Source organism: Somniosus microcephalus, chromosome 24, assembly GCF_052327205.1.
Source record: "Somniosus microcephalus isolate GS21.2 chromosome 24, FLI_Smic_1.0, whole genome shotgun sequence".
Lineage (NCBI taxonomy): Eukaryota > Metazoa > Chordata > Chondrichthyes > Squaliformes > Somniosidae > Somniosus > Somniosus microcephalus.
In genome coordinates this window covers 36397808-36411629 of record NC_141010.1, presented here as the reverse complement: position 1 = coordinate 36411629, position 13822 = coordinate 36397808, and the positions used below count along the sequence as shown (strand labels likewise).

At 46.8% G+C, this 13822-nt stretch overlaps 1 protein-coding gene across 3 annotated transcripts in view; it reads left to right on the top strand.

Moving 5' to 3' along the window:
• LOC147101237 (uncharacterized) overlaps positions 1 to 13822 on the top strand; it is a 181387-nt gene that overhangs the window by 53781 nt on the left and 113784 nt on the right. For all 3 annotated transcript variants that reach the window (XM_085966510.1, XM_085966509.1, XM_085966511.1), the window contains 3 exons: positions 3093 to 3166; positions 6270 to 6323; positions 7840 to 8208. In XM_085966510.1, coding sequence (XP_085822636.1) covers positions 3093 to 3166; positions 6270 to 6323; positions 7840 to 8208 — 497 coding nt within the window. The remainder of the gene's footprint in view (positions 1 to 3092; positions 3167 to 6269; positions 6324 to 7839; positions 8209 to 13822) is intronic.

Genomic DNA, 13822 nt, shown 5'->3' with positions numbered 1-13822 from the left:
CTGAAGTTTTGTCCTGAGCAGAGCAGGATGACAGCTGGGCATTTGCCCCATAGTGAAGAACATTTGTTTTTAACAAAAAGCACCAGGCCTGTATTTACTACCCAGGCCTTTACTGCCAATGGGGCCTCCGTAAATTTAAATAAATGACTTGCACCAGAAAATAACCAATTAATTTCTGTTGGTGGTAAAACTTCGCACCCACTCAGCAGAAAATAGGCCCCAGTGTAACTAGCTTGTGCTTCAGTAAGTTTGTGAAGAGGAGTTTTCTGCTGCCACTTGCACGTGGTGCAGAGACCTGGGCCGTAAGCAAGCTGGTAGATGAAAAATCTTGCAGCAGAAAGTACAGGCAGTAAGACAGGTATGTCTTACTCATACACAACAGGCAATTCCTGTACATAGCAAGCATACACGACAGAAAACTCCTACACACAGGAAGTATAGACAACAGAGAGTTCTCCTGGTGTCCTGCCCAACATTCTTACTTCAACTAACATCACCAAAATTGGACTAATTGGTCATTTATCTCATTCATGTTTGTGGTAATTTCCTGTACCGAAAATGGCTGCCAAAGTCACCTACGTAAGAATAGTGGCTGCACTTCAAACGTAAATTATTGGATATCAAGCACTTTGGGATGTTTGGAGGATGTGATAATGCACTATCACATGTTGCCGATCATCCAAAAACGCAATGTCAGGTTCCACATATACGCTGACGGCACCCAGCTCTACCTCACCACCACCTCTCTCGACCCCTCCACAACCTCTGATTTGACACACTACTTGTCCGACATCCAGTATTGGATGAGCAGAAATTTACTCCAATTAAATATTGGGAGGACTGAAGCCAGTGCGGGGGGGGGGTGGGGAATTATAACATGGGTGAGCGGGTGGGTGTGGGGGTTTAAATGGGCAAAAATTCCAAGCATGGCGAGAAGCCAGCTCCAACTCGTGGACTTCCAGGTTCTACTGAGGTGGGACAAGGGGCGGGCAGCCAACCCACTCCCAAGAGGCGGGCTGGCAATTTAATATCGTAATGAGGCTGGAAGCCTCGGATTTAACCTGCTTTGCAAGTTTTGCTATGGTTGGCTGGGTTTCTCGAGCCTCCGTAAACCCGGTAGCTGCTGCGAGGCAAGGGCAGCCTCGGGGAGCACTCCTAGTGGGCCAGGACGAGCAGGAGTACTTCCCCCCGCCCCCCCCCTCCCCAAGCTTCCCCACCATCAGACCACCCCCCACCCCCACCTCCTTCCCACCCCCCCAGGAATGGATGCCATCCAGGGTCGGGGATCGGGTCATCCTTTGGGACTGGACCCCCCCCAACCCCGGGTCGGGAAACAGAACTCCCCCCCCCCCCCCCCCCCGCCACCCCGGGCATTGGGCCCTCCTCCGGGATCGAGAATCGGACCTTCCTTCGGGATCAGACCCCCCCCCCCGCCCCATTTCCCCCCGGAATCGAACCCTCCCCCGGGGTCAGGGATCAGGCCCCCGCCCAATCGGACCCTCCTTCAGGGTTAGGGATTGGACCCCCCCACCCCGGGAACGGAACCGCCCTCCCGGGGTTGGGGATCGGACCCCCTCCCGGGGTTGGGGATCGGACCCTCCTTCAGGGTTAGGGATTGGACCCCCCACCCCGGGATCGGACCCCCCCCCGGGGTTGGAGATCGGACCCCCTCCCGGGGTTGGGGATCGGACCCCCTCCCGGGGTTGGGGATCGGACCCCCTCCCGGGGTTGGAGATCGGAGCCCTCCCGGGGTTGGGGATCGGACCCCCTCCCGGGTTTGGAGATCGGACCCCCCCCCCCGGGGTTGGGGATCGGACCCCCTCCCGGGGTTGGGGATCGGACCCCCTCCCGGGGTTGGGGATCGGACCCCCTCCCGGGGTTGGGGATCGGACCCCCTCCCGGGGTTGGGGATCGGACCTGCCTGGCCCTGCGGCCTGCTCTGGACTGCTCCCCACCCGACTGGAAGCCAAGCCTGTCGGTCAGGCTGACTTCTGGGCGGGGAACCCGTCAGGACCAAGAATCGTATGCTGTGAAGTTAAATCTCCACAGCATGCAGGGAGACCCGGACTTGCAGGTTTCTTGTCCTTGAACCTTGGTGTCCTATTTGACCCTGAGCTGAGCTTCCGACTCCATATCCTCTCCATCACCATGTCCGCCTACTTCCACCTCCATAACATTGTCGTCTCCGCCCCTGCCTCAGCTGATCTGCTGCTGAAACCTCATCCCTGCCTTTGTTGCCTCTAGACTTGACTATCCCAATGCTCTCTCGGCCGGCCTCTCGCTTTACACCCTCTGTAAATTTGAGCTTATCCAAATCTCTGCTGCCCGTATCCTAACTCGCACCAACTCACACCCATCACTTCTGTGCTCGCGGACATACATTAGCTCCCAGTCCGACAACACCTCGATTTTAAAACTTTCATCCTTGTTTTCAAATCCCTTCGTGAACTCACCCTATCTCTGTAACCTCCTCCAGCCCTACAACCCTGTCAGATCTTTGCACTTCTTCAATTTTGGCCTCGTGTGCATCCCTGATTTTCATCGCTCCACCATTGGCGGCCATATCTTCAGTTGCCTTGATCCCAAACTCTGGAATTCCCTCCCTAAACCTCTCCAACCAGGAAGCTGTTGGATTGTCATAAAAACCCAACTAATATCCTTTAGGAAAGGAAACCTGCCGTCCTTACCTGGTCTGGCCTACATGTGACTCCAGTCCCACACCAACATGGTTGACTCTTAACTGCTCTGTGAACTGGCCTATCAACCCACTCAATTATATCAAAATGCTACCGTCCCTGCCTAACAGCTTTGTGGGAGCACCTTCACCACACAGACTGTAGTGGTTCAAAAAGAAGACTCACCACCACCATCTCAGGGCAACCCGGGATGGGCAATAAAAGCCAACCCTGCCAGTAACACCCACATCCTGAGAATGAATAATTCTTTTTTAAAGTTACTTTGAGTGCTTTAGAAAAATGACGGTGAGATATACACGGAATGCATGCAAAATAGATTTAAGTGGACTTGACTACAAAATTATTGATTAATAATCATAAACAAAAATGATGCTAAAATTATTTCTTTGATGATAGCTGCGGACAAAGACACTGACATCAAATCTGGGTCAGAGGATGAAGAGACGCTGCCCGTGCCCAAAGTAGACAAGGTGAAATGAAGTAGAGAATTGTATAGAATGTACTACAGTGGCAAAGGACCCCTCAGATCATCAATTTTAAAATGTCAACTGACACCCAGGTTAACCTGTTAATGGGTAGGGATTTATTTTTCCCCTCCAAATTCTCTCATTTCCCTTCATCCATAGGGCACTTTCCGCCATTAATCCTGCTCCAGCAGAGACTGCGGACAATATTGTTCAGTGTCCAACTGGTAGAAGCAATGGTCCAAGGCGATGAGTTGGAATTTGCCAATTTCTTTCACTTCCTTTGAGTTGGGATGACACATTTTATTTTGCCAGGGCTGCCTCAGTGAGAAGTGATGGATCTCGCCAACAGAGGAAAGCAAATCAAACTCTCCAGATAGCTACTGAGCTCAAACTCACCGCATTCAGATACATGAGCCAGAAGGTCACTGTTATACAACCACCTCTAAAGGAGCATCGCCATGAAGATGACACTGAATAGCCATCAGACGTGAGCACCGTGGCTGAGGTTTTATTGCCCTTCCCCAGCCGATGGTGCCAAGTCCTATTCCAGTGCCACAGCAGCTGCCTGGCTGAGATTTGCCAACTCAACACCTTCCTGCTCTTTATGGCTGAGTATCAGGGTGGGCAGCATATTTGCCTATTGAGCTCAGGAGAGCTACATTAAACATTATTTCATGAAGATAATGTCAATTTAACCATCACCATCATGAAGGTGACTAATATTGGTGTTGTTGTAGGTAACTGACAGAGTTATTGGATTGACGTGCACTGCCATTGAGTTCTGAAGTGTGTCAGCTGTGGCTCAGTTGGTAGCACCCTCGCCTCTGAGTCAGAAGGTTGTGGGTTCACAGTCCCACTCCAGGGACTTGAAGCACACAAAGCTAGGCTGACACTCCAGTGCTGTGCTGAGGGAGTGCTGCACTGTTGGAGGTGCCGTCTTTCGGATGAGACATTAAACCGAGGCCCCGTCTGCTTTCTCAGGTGGACGTAAAAGATCCCATGGCACTATTTCAAAGAAGAGATGGGGAGTTCTTCCCCAGTGTCTTGGTCAATATTTATAGAATCATAGTGTGGAGATGCCGGAGTTGGACTGGGGTGGACAAATGTAAGAAGTCACACAACACCAGGTTATAGTCCAACAGCTTTATTTGAAATCACAAGCTTTCGGAGCGCTGCTCCTTCGTCAGGTGAAGTGGAGAAATGCATAAAGACACAGCTTATATAGTCAGAGAATAATGAAAAACAAAAAAACAGACAAAAAACATTTCCAGCAAAAAAAAAAATGTTTTTTGTCTTTTTTTGTTTTTCATACAGACCCCAGCATCTGCAATATTTGACCCCTTGTGACCCCACCTCATTGTTCTTTGATGTAATGTTTTCCTGACTGACCTGTTTGGACACCATTCACACCTTTGATTGCTGTGATTATCTCTCTGCCGAGGTGTGATAAATGGCAGTTGGCAAGATTACCTCTAAACATCTGACATTATTCTCTGACTATATAAGCTGTGTCTTTATGCATTTCTCCACTTCACCTGACGAAGGAGCAGCGCTCTGAAAGCTTGCGATTTCAAATAAAGCTGTTGGACTATAACCTGGTGTTGCGTGACTTCTTACATTTATAGAATCATAGAAAGTTACAGCACGGAAGGAGGCCATTTCGGCCTCATGTGTCCGCACCGGCCAACAAAGAGCTCCCAGCTCTTGGTCCGTAGCCCTGCAGGTTACAGCATCCCAAGTGCACATCCAAGTACTTTTTAAATGTGGTTAAGGTTTCTGCCTCTACCACCCTTTCAGGCAGTGAGTTCCAGACCCCCACAACCCTCTGGGTGAAGAAATTTCCCCTCAAACCCCCCTCTAAACTTTCCACCAATTACTTTAAATCTGTGCCCCCTGGTTTTTGACCCCTCCGCTCAGGGAAATAGGTCCTTTCTATCCACTTTATCTAGGCCCCTCATAATTTTATACACCTCAATAAGGTCTCCCCTCAGCCTCCTCTGTTCCAAGGAAAACCAGACCCAGCCTATTCAGCCTTTCCTCATAGCTAAGATTCTCTACTCCTGGCAACATCCTTGTAAAGCTCCTCTGTACCCTCTCTAGTGCAATCACATCTTTCCTGTAATGTGGTGACCAGAACTGCACGCAGTACTCTAGCTGAGGCCTGACTAATGTTTTATACAGTTGAAGCATAACCCCCCTGCTCTTGTATTCTATGCCACGGCTAATAAAGGCAAGCATTCCGTATGCCTTCTTAACCACCTTATCTACCTGGCCTGCTACCTTCAGGGATCTGTGGACATGCACTCCAAGGTCCCTTTGTTCCTCTGCACTACTCAGTATCCTACCATTTAATGTGTATACCCTTTCCTTGTTCGCCCTCCCCAAATGCATTACCTCACACTTCTCCGGATTGAATTCCATTTGCCACTGTTCTGCCCACGTGACCAATTTATTGATATCTTCCTGCAGTCCACAGCTTCCTTCTTCAGTATCAACCACACAGCCGATTTTAGTATCATTTGCAAACTTCTTAATCATACCCCCTATATTCAAGGCTAGATCATTGGTATTTACTGACGTAAGAAAACTACTAGGCACTTGGTCTGAGTATTAAACAAGGCTTTAATCAACTGTTTTTCAACATGGAGATCTAGTTGTGTCCTTCACTAGTTCCTGTTAAAGAATGTCCTGAGCAAGCTGGGCCCATGCCCGAGTATTTATACTCTCCCTGGACAGCGCCACCAGCAGGCCGCCCAGTATTACTTCATAAGTCATTTCCACATGAATGACAAGATTCATGTCATATACCATAAAATTATATCCTTCAACCAACATAACAAAAACAGATCATCTGGTCATCATCACACTGCTGTTTGTGGCCGCAAATTGGCTGCCACGTTTCCCACATTACAACAGTGACCCAACTCCAAAAAGTACTTCATTGGCTGTAAAGCACTTTGAGACGTCAGGTGGTCGTGAAAGGTGCTATATAAATGCAAGTCTTTCTTTCTTTTTTCTTTCTAATGGTATCTATTTTTATGAAACACAAGTAAAAGGACAATGTCCAATCAAATTCCAAATCCCAATAAATTGTCTTGTCTTCCAGGATGAAGTTGGTCCGTGTGTCTGTCCTGTGAGCCCTGGACCTCCAGGACCAAAGGTATGGAAATGATTGCACGATTCAGGCAGAGTTTTATGGCAGAGTTTTCATCAATCAGAACTGGAAAGTCAGTCAATGGAAACCGTCAGTGTCTTGTACTCGGGGTTCAATGTCTATGACATGTTCTTCCTACTATGTAGTTTTATTCAAGGTGCGGCCATTTTAAAGTTGTAGTTAAAAGAATTATCTGGACAAGTTTTGCTTATTTCATAATTATATTAATGTTGCCATTTGAATTCTCCAAAATTCTATAATAATTGACAATAGACTTTGTGGAACTGGTGATAGCCAATGCAAGTGTTTGATTGATGATCTGTGCTTATGGTTTTGTTTAGTGCCTATGATGTGCTTTCATTTTTTGGAATGTTCATCTTGTAGGGATAAAGTGATAAAGGTTGACACAATAGCAAAATACTGCGGATGCTGGAAATCTGAAATAACAACAGAAAATGCTGGAAACACTCAGCAGGTCAGGCAGCATCGTGGAGAGAGAAACAGAGTTAACGTTTCAGGTCATCGACGTTAACTCTGTTTCTCTCTCCACGATGCTGCCTGACCTGCTGAGTGTTTGCAGCATTTTCTGGTGATAAAGGTTGACTTGCTCAGTCCTGGAAGAGGTAGCGAGCTGATGACTGAAGTAAGCAGAAAGCAACTGAAAGAAATGATGAAGGGGCTAGGCAACATGGAGCTACACAGGTCAGTGGTAAGGACAGCCTGATTGCCATCATCAACCTGCCATCTGGAGAGTCTAGAGTTGCAAAGGTTCCTCGGGGACCATGGGTCTTTGGCTGGTAGTACTGCTGGCTTGGCATTTTACAAGTTTTTGTGAGTTGGTACTACCCTGGCTTCAGTGCCTGTAACTGGGGTAAGGGGTACAAAATCAGATCAAATTGAGCCAGGTCAGAATAAATTTTACTTTAAGCAGCTGTAGGAGACATATATAAGTGTTAGAGACTAATGAGAGGTGTTATTATCAGTGAGTTATAGAGTACTGCCACTTTCCTGTTGATACAAAGCAGTTTTTCAGGTGTGCATCAAAACATAAAGCGGCAGTATAATCCAGGTGTGAGGCATTGATCTGACATCCAATTGTTCTAAAGCAAAGTAGTCTGAGACCTGGTTTGAATTTGTACTGGGTACAGCATAACTCCAATCCAATGTGAAGCCAGGATTTTTAAATTGCCTTGGTCGTCTGATGTCTCTCCTGGGAACATTTTAAAATTTTGTACAAATTTTTTTTAATGTGAGGGCCAAGCAGATGCTCCTGTTACTATCTCCTAATGTTCAATGGCAGACAGAGTAGAGCTGTTCATATGTGTCAAAGAGATCTGTTGTTACTGCAACTTAGATTGAGGTCAATCTGAAGTATAATAAGGGGCTGCTAACTGTACCTTACAGCACTCAGATGAGTAGCTGCAACATAACTGGATCTTTACACAAGTCTCTGGCATTTGGAGAGATGAATATCATCAAAGTGAACTGGTTCTTTCAATTAATTTATTTATTTTTATGGCAGGGAGTTGCTGGACCTCGAGGTTTCCCTGGTCTGCTTGGAGAAAAAGGTCACCCAGGAACAGCAGGTCCACCTGGTCCTTCAGGGCTACCAGGACTACCAGGATCAGCTGGACAGCTTGGACCACCTGGACCGCTTGGACCACCTGGACCGCTTGGACCACCTGGACTGCTTGGGCCACCTGGACCACCTGGACCACTTGCACCACTTGGACCACTTGCACCACTTGGACCACTTGGACCACTTGGACCACCTGGACCACCTGGACCACCTGGACCACTTGGACCACCTGGACCACTTGGACCACTTGGACCACCTGGACCACCTGGGCCATCAGGTTCTAAAAAAGAAACAGGCTGGTTTGGAACTACGGTGAGCTCCTTTTATATTTCCATTAATGTGGAGACATGCGTTTGTGACAATTGTGTTTGCCATGTTATTTATATCTTTCACTTAGTTTACATTGTAATTTTTTTTAGGATGTGTCTTTGTAAAGCAAATGTGTGCTGGGGAATGGGAAACTTTCCTACTTTTACACCAAGTATTTTACCCAGCACAAGCCAATTTGGTGTGGGATGAACCAGAGGCAATGTACACCTCCCTTCCCTCTAACCCAATACCTCAGTCCCAACCACACAAGAGAATCCCCCCCCCCCCCCCCGCTCCAGCTGCACTGGTGCCACATTTCAGTTACCTGCACCAGCCACTCTTGTGGCCTCTCTAAGTCAAAAGTCAATTTAGTGACAATAATGACCAGTTGTGGGCAAGCTGTACAATCAGAGATCTGGGCTCAGGCTGCCCCAATCTCATGTTACGTCCTGGCATCCTGGTGCGTTTTAGTACACTCAGTCAGTGCTGTAACGCAACAGACTCCGAATCAGTGCTGTAACGCGACACACGGAGTCAGTGCTGTAATGCAGCAGACACGGAGTCAGTGCTGTAACGCAACAGACTCCGAATCAGTGCTGTAATGCAGCAGACACGGAGTCGGTGCTGTAACGCAGCAGACACAGAGTCAGTGCTGTAACGAGGCAGACACGGAGTCAGCGCTGTAACGAGGCAGACACGGAGTCAGCGCTGTAACGAGGCAGACACGGAGACAGTGCTGTAACGAGGCAGACACGGAGTCGGGGCTGTAATGAGGCAGACACCGTGGCATTAGTGTAATAAAAATTGTCGTTCATTTTGCTATGAAGATCATAATTAAAATTTAAGTTTAAAATGGTGACAAAAGTAAAACTAAAGGTTCTCTGTGACTAACAGCACTGCTCACAGCTTTGGAAACAGGCAAACAAAGTGTCGCAGTTTATTATTTCTGAACATTTCTTGTGGTCTCAGGAGTTGTGTGAGAAATAAAACAATCCCATTATTTCTGAAATATAAATTATGGAAAATTCCTGTAAAATCTCAAACTAAAAAATGGAAAAGGAAATCTAAACTATTTTGAAGACTGAAGACTAGTTTAAAAGTAGGATGACATGGGGACTACAGGGCTGATGTTTTATGAGCTCCCCAACTGGTATTTTAATGTTGTATTTAATATATTTAATGTTGTATTTTAATATATCGTACTGTTAGTTTTTTAGTATTCTACTGTTTAGTATTTAGCATTCTAATTTTAGTATTAGTAGTTTAGTTGTTTTTAAAAAAATATTCTACTGTTTAACCGACCTGTATGGCTTATGAGGGTAGCCGCTGTTTTACGAGCTCGTCCACAACTTTCCACTTTATTTATTATTTTATTGTTATTATTAAACAATTTTGTAAGTACTGTTTCTTCACTTATCCGCTACGACCGTCAATCACTTCTGGACATAAGATCGTCCGGAGATATAGGACCTACCCCCGATTTTTCAAACTGGGATTCTGCTGCTACTACCATCTACCCTCCCACCTGCTTACCTGACTTCATTCCTGTGATCAGGAAGCGATGACGGTGCAAGCGGGGCAGATGAGCAGGTGCATTAGTGAAGCTGAGGCAACGTGAACACCACCCCCCCCCCCTTCCGAGTATTCTCCCGGCGAATGTGCAGTCACTGGACAATAAGCTGGACGAACTCAGAGGGAGGCTCACCTTCCAGCGAGACATTAAGAACTGCAATGTCTTGATCTTTACTGAGACTTGGCTTGATCCATCGACACCAGCTTCGGCCATTCAACCAGAGGGATTCAACATTCACCGGCTAGACCGAACAAAGGACTCGGGAAAAATAGAGGGGGTGGAGTATGCTTTATGATCAACAATTCTTGGTGTTCCGACGTGGAACTACTTACATCTTCTTGTTCACCCGATCTTGAACACATGATCAAATGCCGACCCTTCTACCTCCCGAGAGAGTTCTCATCCGTGATCATTACAGCGGTGTATATTCCACCACAGGCCAACGCAAATAGGGCACTAAACGAGCTGTATGGGATCATTAGCAGGCTTGAAACTTCCCATCCAGAGGCTGCATTCATCGTGGCTGGCGATTTCAACAAAGCCAATCTGAAGAAAGTACTGCCTAAATACCATCAGCATATCACCTGCCCAATGCAAGCCAAGAACACACTAGATCACGTTTACACTCCATTCCGGGATGGATACAAGGCCCTCCCCCACCCTCCCTTCAGCAAATCAGATCACGACTCCATCCTGCTGCTACCCACTTATAGGCAGAAACTGAAACAGGAAAAGCCTGTGATGAGATCTCTACAACGCTGGTCGGATCAATCAGATGCTATGTTACAAGACTGTTTTGATTCCACTGACTGGGATATGTTTCGGAATGCCTCGGACAATGACATCAACACATATACAGATTCAGTCATTAGTTTCATAAACAAGTGCATAGACGACGTTGTTCCGAGGATTGTTGTACGAACATTTCCCAACCAGAAACCATGGGTAAATGGCAATATCCGTGCTTAATCTAAATGTACACTCTCGGGAGCCGCAAGCCTACATTTCGTTGTACTGCACTTGTGCACTAACAATGACAATAAAGTTGATTATTATTATTATTATTATTATTATTATTATATGCTAAAAGCACGGTCCATCGCATTCAACTCTGGGGACATGGATGAGTACAAGATATCAAGGTACGACCTCAGAAAAACCATCAAAAATGCAAAAAGACAATACACGGACAAAGTGGAGTCACACTATCATAGCTCAGATTCGCGAAGGATGTGGAGTGGACTACAATCTATTACAGACTACAAAGGGAAACCCAACTGTGTCATGCCCAGCAATGCCTCTCTCCCGGATGAGCTTAACACTTTTTACGCCCGGTTTGAGGCCAACAACAACTGGCCTGTTACAAGGACGCCCGTGGCTCAGGACGACCGGGTCTTCTCAATCTCCGTGGCTGACGTGAGCAAGACCTTTAAGAGAGTGAACACCCACAAAGCACCCGGTCCAGATGGAATCCCTGGGCGTGTCCTTAGAGCATGCGCTGACCAGCTGGCAGCCGTGTTTACGGATATATTCAACTGTTCACTGTACCAGTCTGTAGTCCCCACCCGCTTCAAGATGACATCGGTTATTCCAGTCCCCAAAAAAACAAAAGGAACCTGTTTAAACGGCTACCGCCCCATAGCACTCACTTCTGTCATCATGAAGTGCTTTGAGAGGCTGGTCAAAACCCACATCAACTCGTTACTACTTGACACACTGGACCCACTCAAATTTCCCTTCCGCCCAAACAGATCTAGGGATGATGCCATCGCCACTGTACTGCACACTGCCTTATCACACCTGGATAAGAGGAACACCTATGTGAGAATGTTGTTCATTGATTATAGTTCAGCATTCAATACCATTATTCCCTCCAAGCTTGTCAACAAGCTCAGTGAGCTAGGACTTAACACATCCCTATGCAACTGGATCCTGGACTTCCTGACGGGAAGACCCCAGGTGGTGAAAATAGGCAGAAACACCTCCTCCACACTGATCCTGAACATGGGAGCTCCCCAGGGTTGTGTGCTCAGCCCCTTTCTGTACTCGCTGTTCACTCATGACTGCGTGGCCACGCACAACTTCAACTCCATCATCAAGTTTGCTGATGACACTACCGTTGTAGGCCTGATCACAGATGGCGACGAGACATAGAAACATAGAAGATAGGAGCAGGAGTAGGCCATTCGGCCCTTCGAGCCTGCTCCGCCATTCAATGAGATCATGGCTGATCATCCAAATTCAGTACCCTGTCCCTGCCTTCTCCCCGTATCCCTTGATCCCTTTAGCCTTAAGAAATATATCCAACTCTTTCTTGAATATATTTAATGAACTGGCCTCCACCGCCCTCTGTGGCAGAGAATTCCACAGGTTCACCACTCTCTGGGTGAAGAAATTCCTCCTCATCTCTGTCCTAAATGGCTTACCCCTTATCCTTAGACTATGACCCCTGATTCTGGACTCCCCGGCCATCAGAAACATCCTTCCTGCATCTAGTCTGTCCAGGCCTGACAGAATTTTATAGGTTTCGATGAGATCCCCTCTCAATCTTCTAAACTCCAGTGAGTATAAGCCCAATCGACACAATCTCTCCTCATACGTCATTCCTGCCATCCCAGGTATCAGCCTGGTGAATCTTCGCTGCACTCCTTCCATGGCAAGAACGTCCTTCCTCAGGTAAGGTGACCAAAACTGCACACAATACTCAAGGTGTGGTCTCACCAAGGCCCTGTACAATTGCAGCAAGACATCCTTGTTCTTGTACTCGAACCCTCTTGCTACGAAGGCCAACACACCATTTGCCTTCTTAACCGCCTGCTGCACCTGCATGCTTACCTTCAGCGACTGGTGCACAAGAACACCCAGGTCTCTTTGCACTTCTCCTTCTCCCAATCTATTGCCATTCAAATAATAATCTGCCTTCCTGTTTTTGCCACCAAAGTGGATAACCTCATATTTATCCACATTATAGCGCATTTGCCATGTTTCTGCCCAATGATCCAACCTGCCCAAATCGTACTGGAGTTTCACGACATCCTCCTCACAGCATACCCTCCCACCCAGCTTTGTGTCATCTGCAAATTTGGAGATATTACATCCAATTCCCTCGTCCAGATCATTAATATATATTGTGAACAGCTGGGGTCCTAGGACCGATCCTTGCGGTACCCCACTAGTCACTGCCTGCCACTCGGAAAACGACCCGTTTATTCCAACTCTTTGCTTTCTGTCCGCCAACCAGTTCTCTATCCAAGTCAATACCTTGCCCCCAATCCCATGTGCCTTAATTTTGCACGCTAATCTCTTATGTGGGACCTTATCGAAAGCCTTCTGAAAGTCCAAATACACCACATCCACTGGTTCTCCCTTATCTATTTTATCAGTTACATCCTCAAAAAATTCCAGTAGATTAGTCAAGCATGATTTACCTTTTGTAAATCCATGTTGACTTTGTCCGATCCTGTCACTGCTTTCCAAGTGCTCTGCTATTACACCTTTTATAATGGACTCTAGCATTTTCCCCACTACCGATGTCAGGCTTACCAGTCTATAATTACCCACTTTTTCTCTACCACCTTTTTTGAATAGTGGGGTAACATTAGCTACCCTCCAATCCATGGGTACTGTTCCAGAGTCTATCGAGTTCTGGAAGATGACCAGCAATGCATCTACTATTTCTAGGGCCACTTCCTTAAGTACCCTGGGATGTAGATTATCAGGCCCTGGGGATTTATTGGCCTTCAGTCCCATCAATTTTCCTAACACCACTTCCCTACAAATACTGATTTCTTTCAGTTCCTCTCTTTCATCAGACCCTATGTTCCCCGGCATCTCTGGGAGGTTATTTGTGTCCTCCTTTGTGAAGACAGAACCAAAATATGTATTTAGTTGGTCTGCCATTGCTTTGCTCCCCATTATAAATTCCCCCGATTCTGACTGCAAGGGACCTACGCTTGACTTCACCAATCTTTTTCTCTTTGCATATCTATAAAAGCTTTTACAGTCAGTTTTTATGTTCCTTGCAAGCTTACTCTCATATTCTAT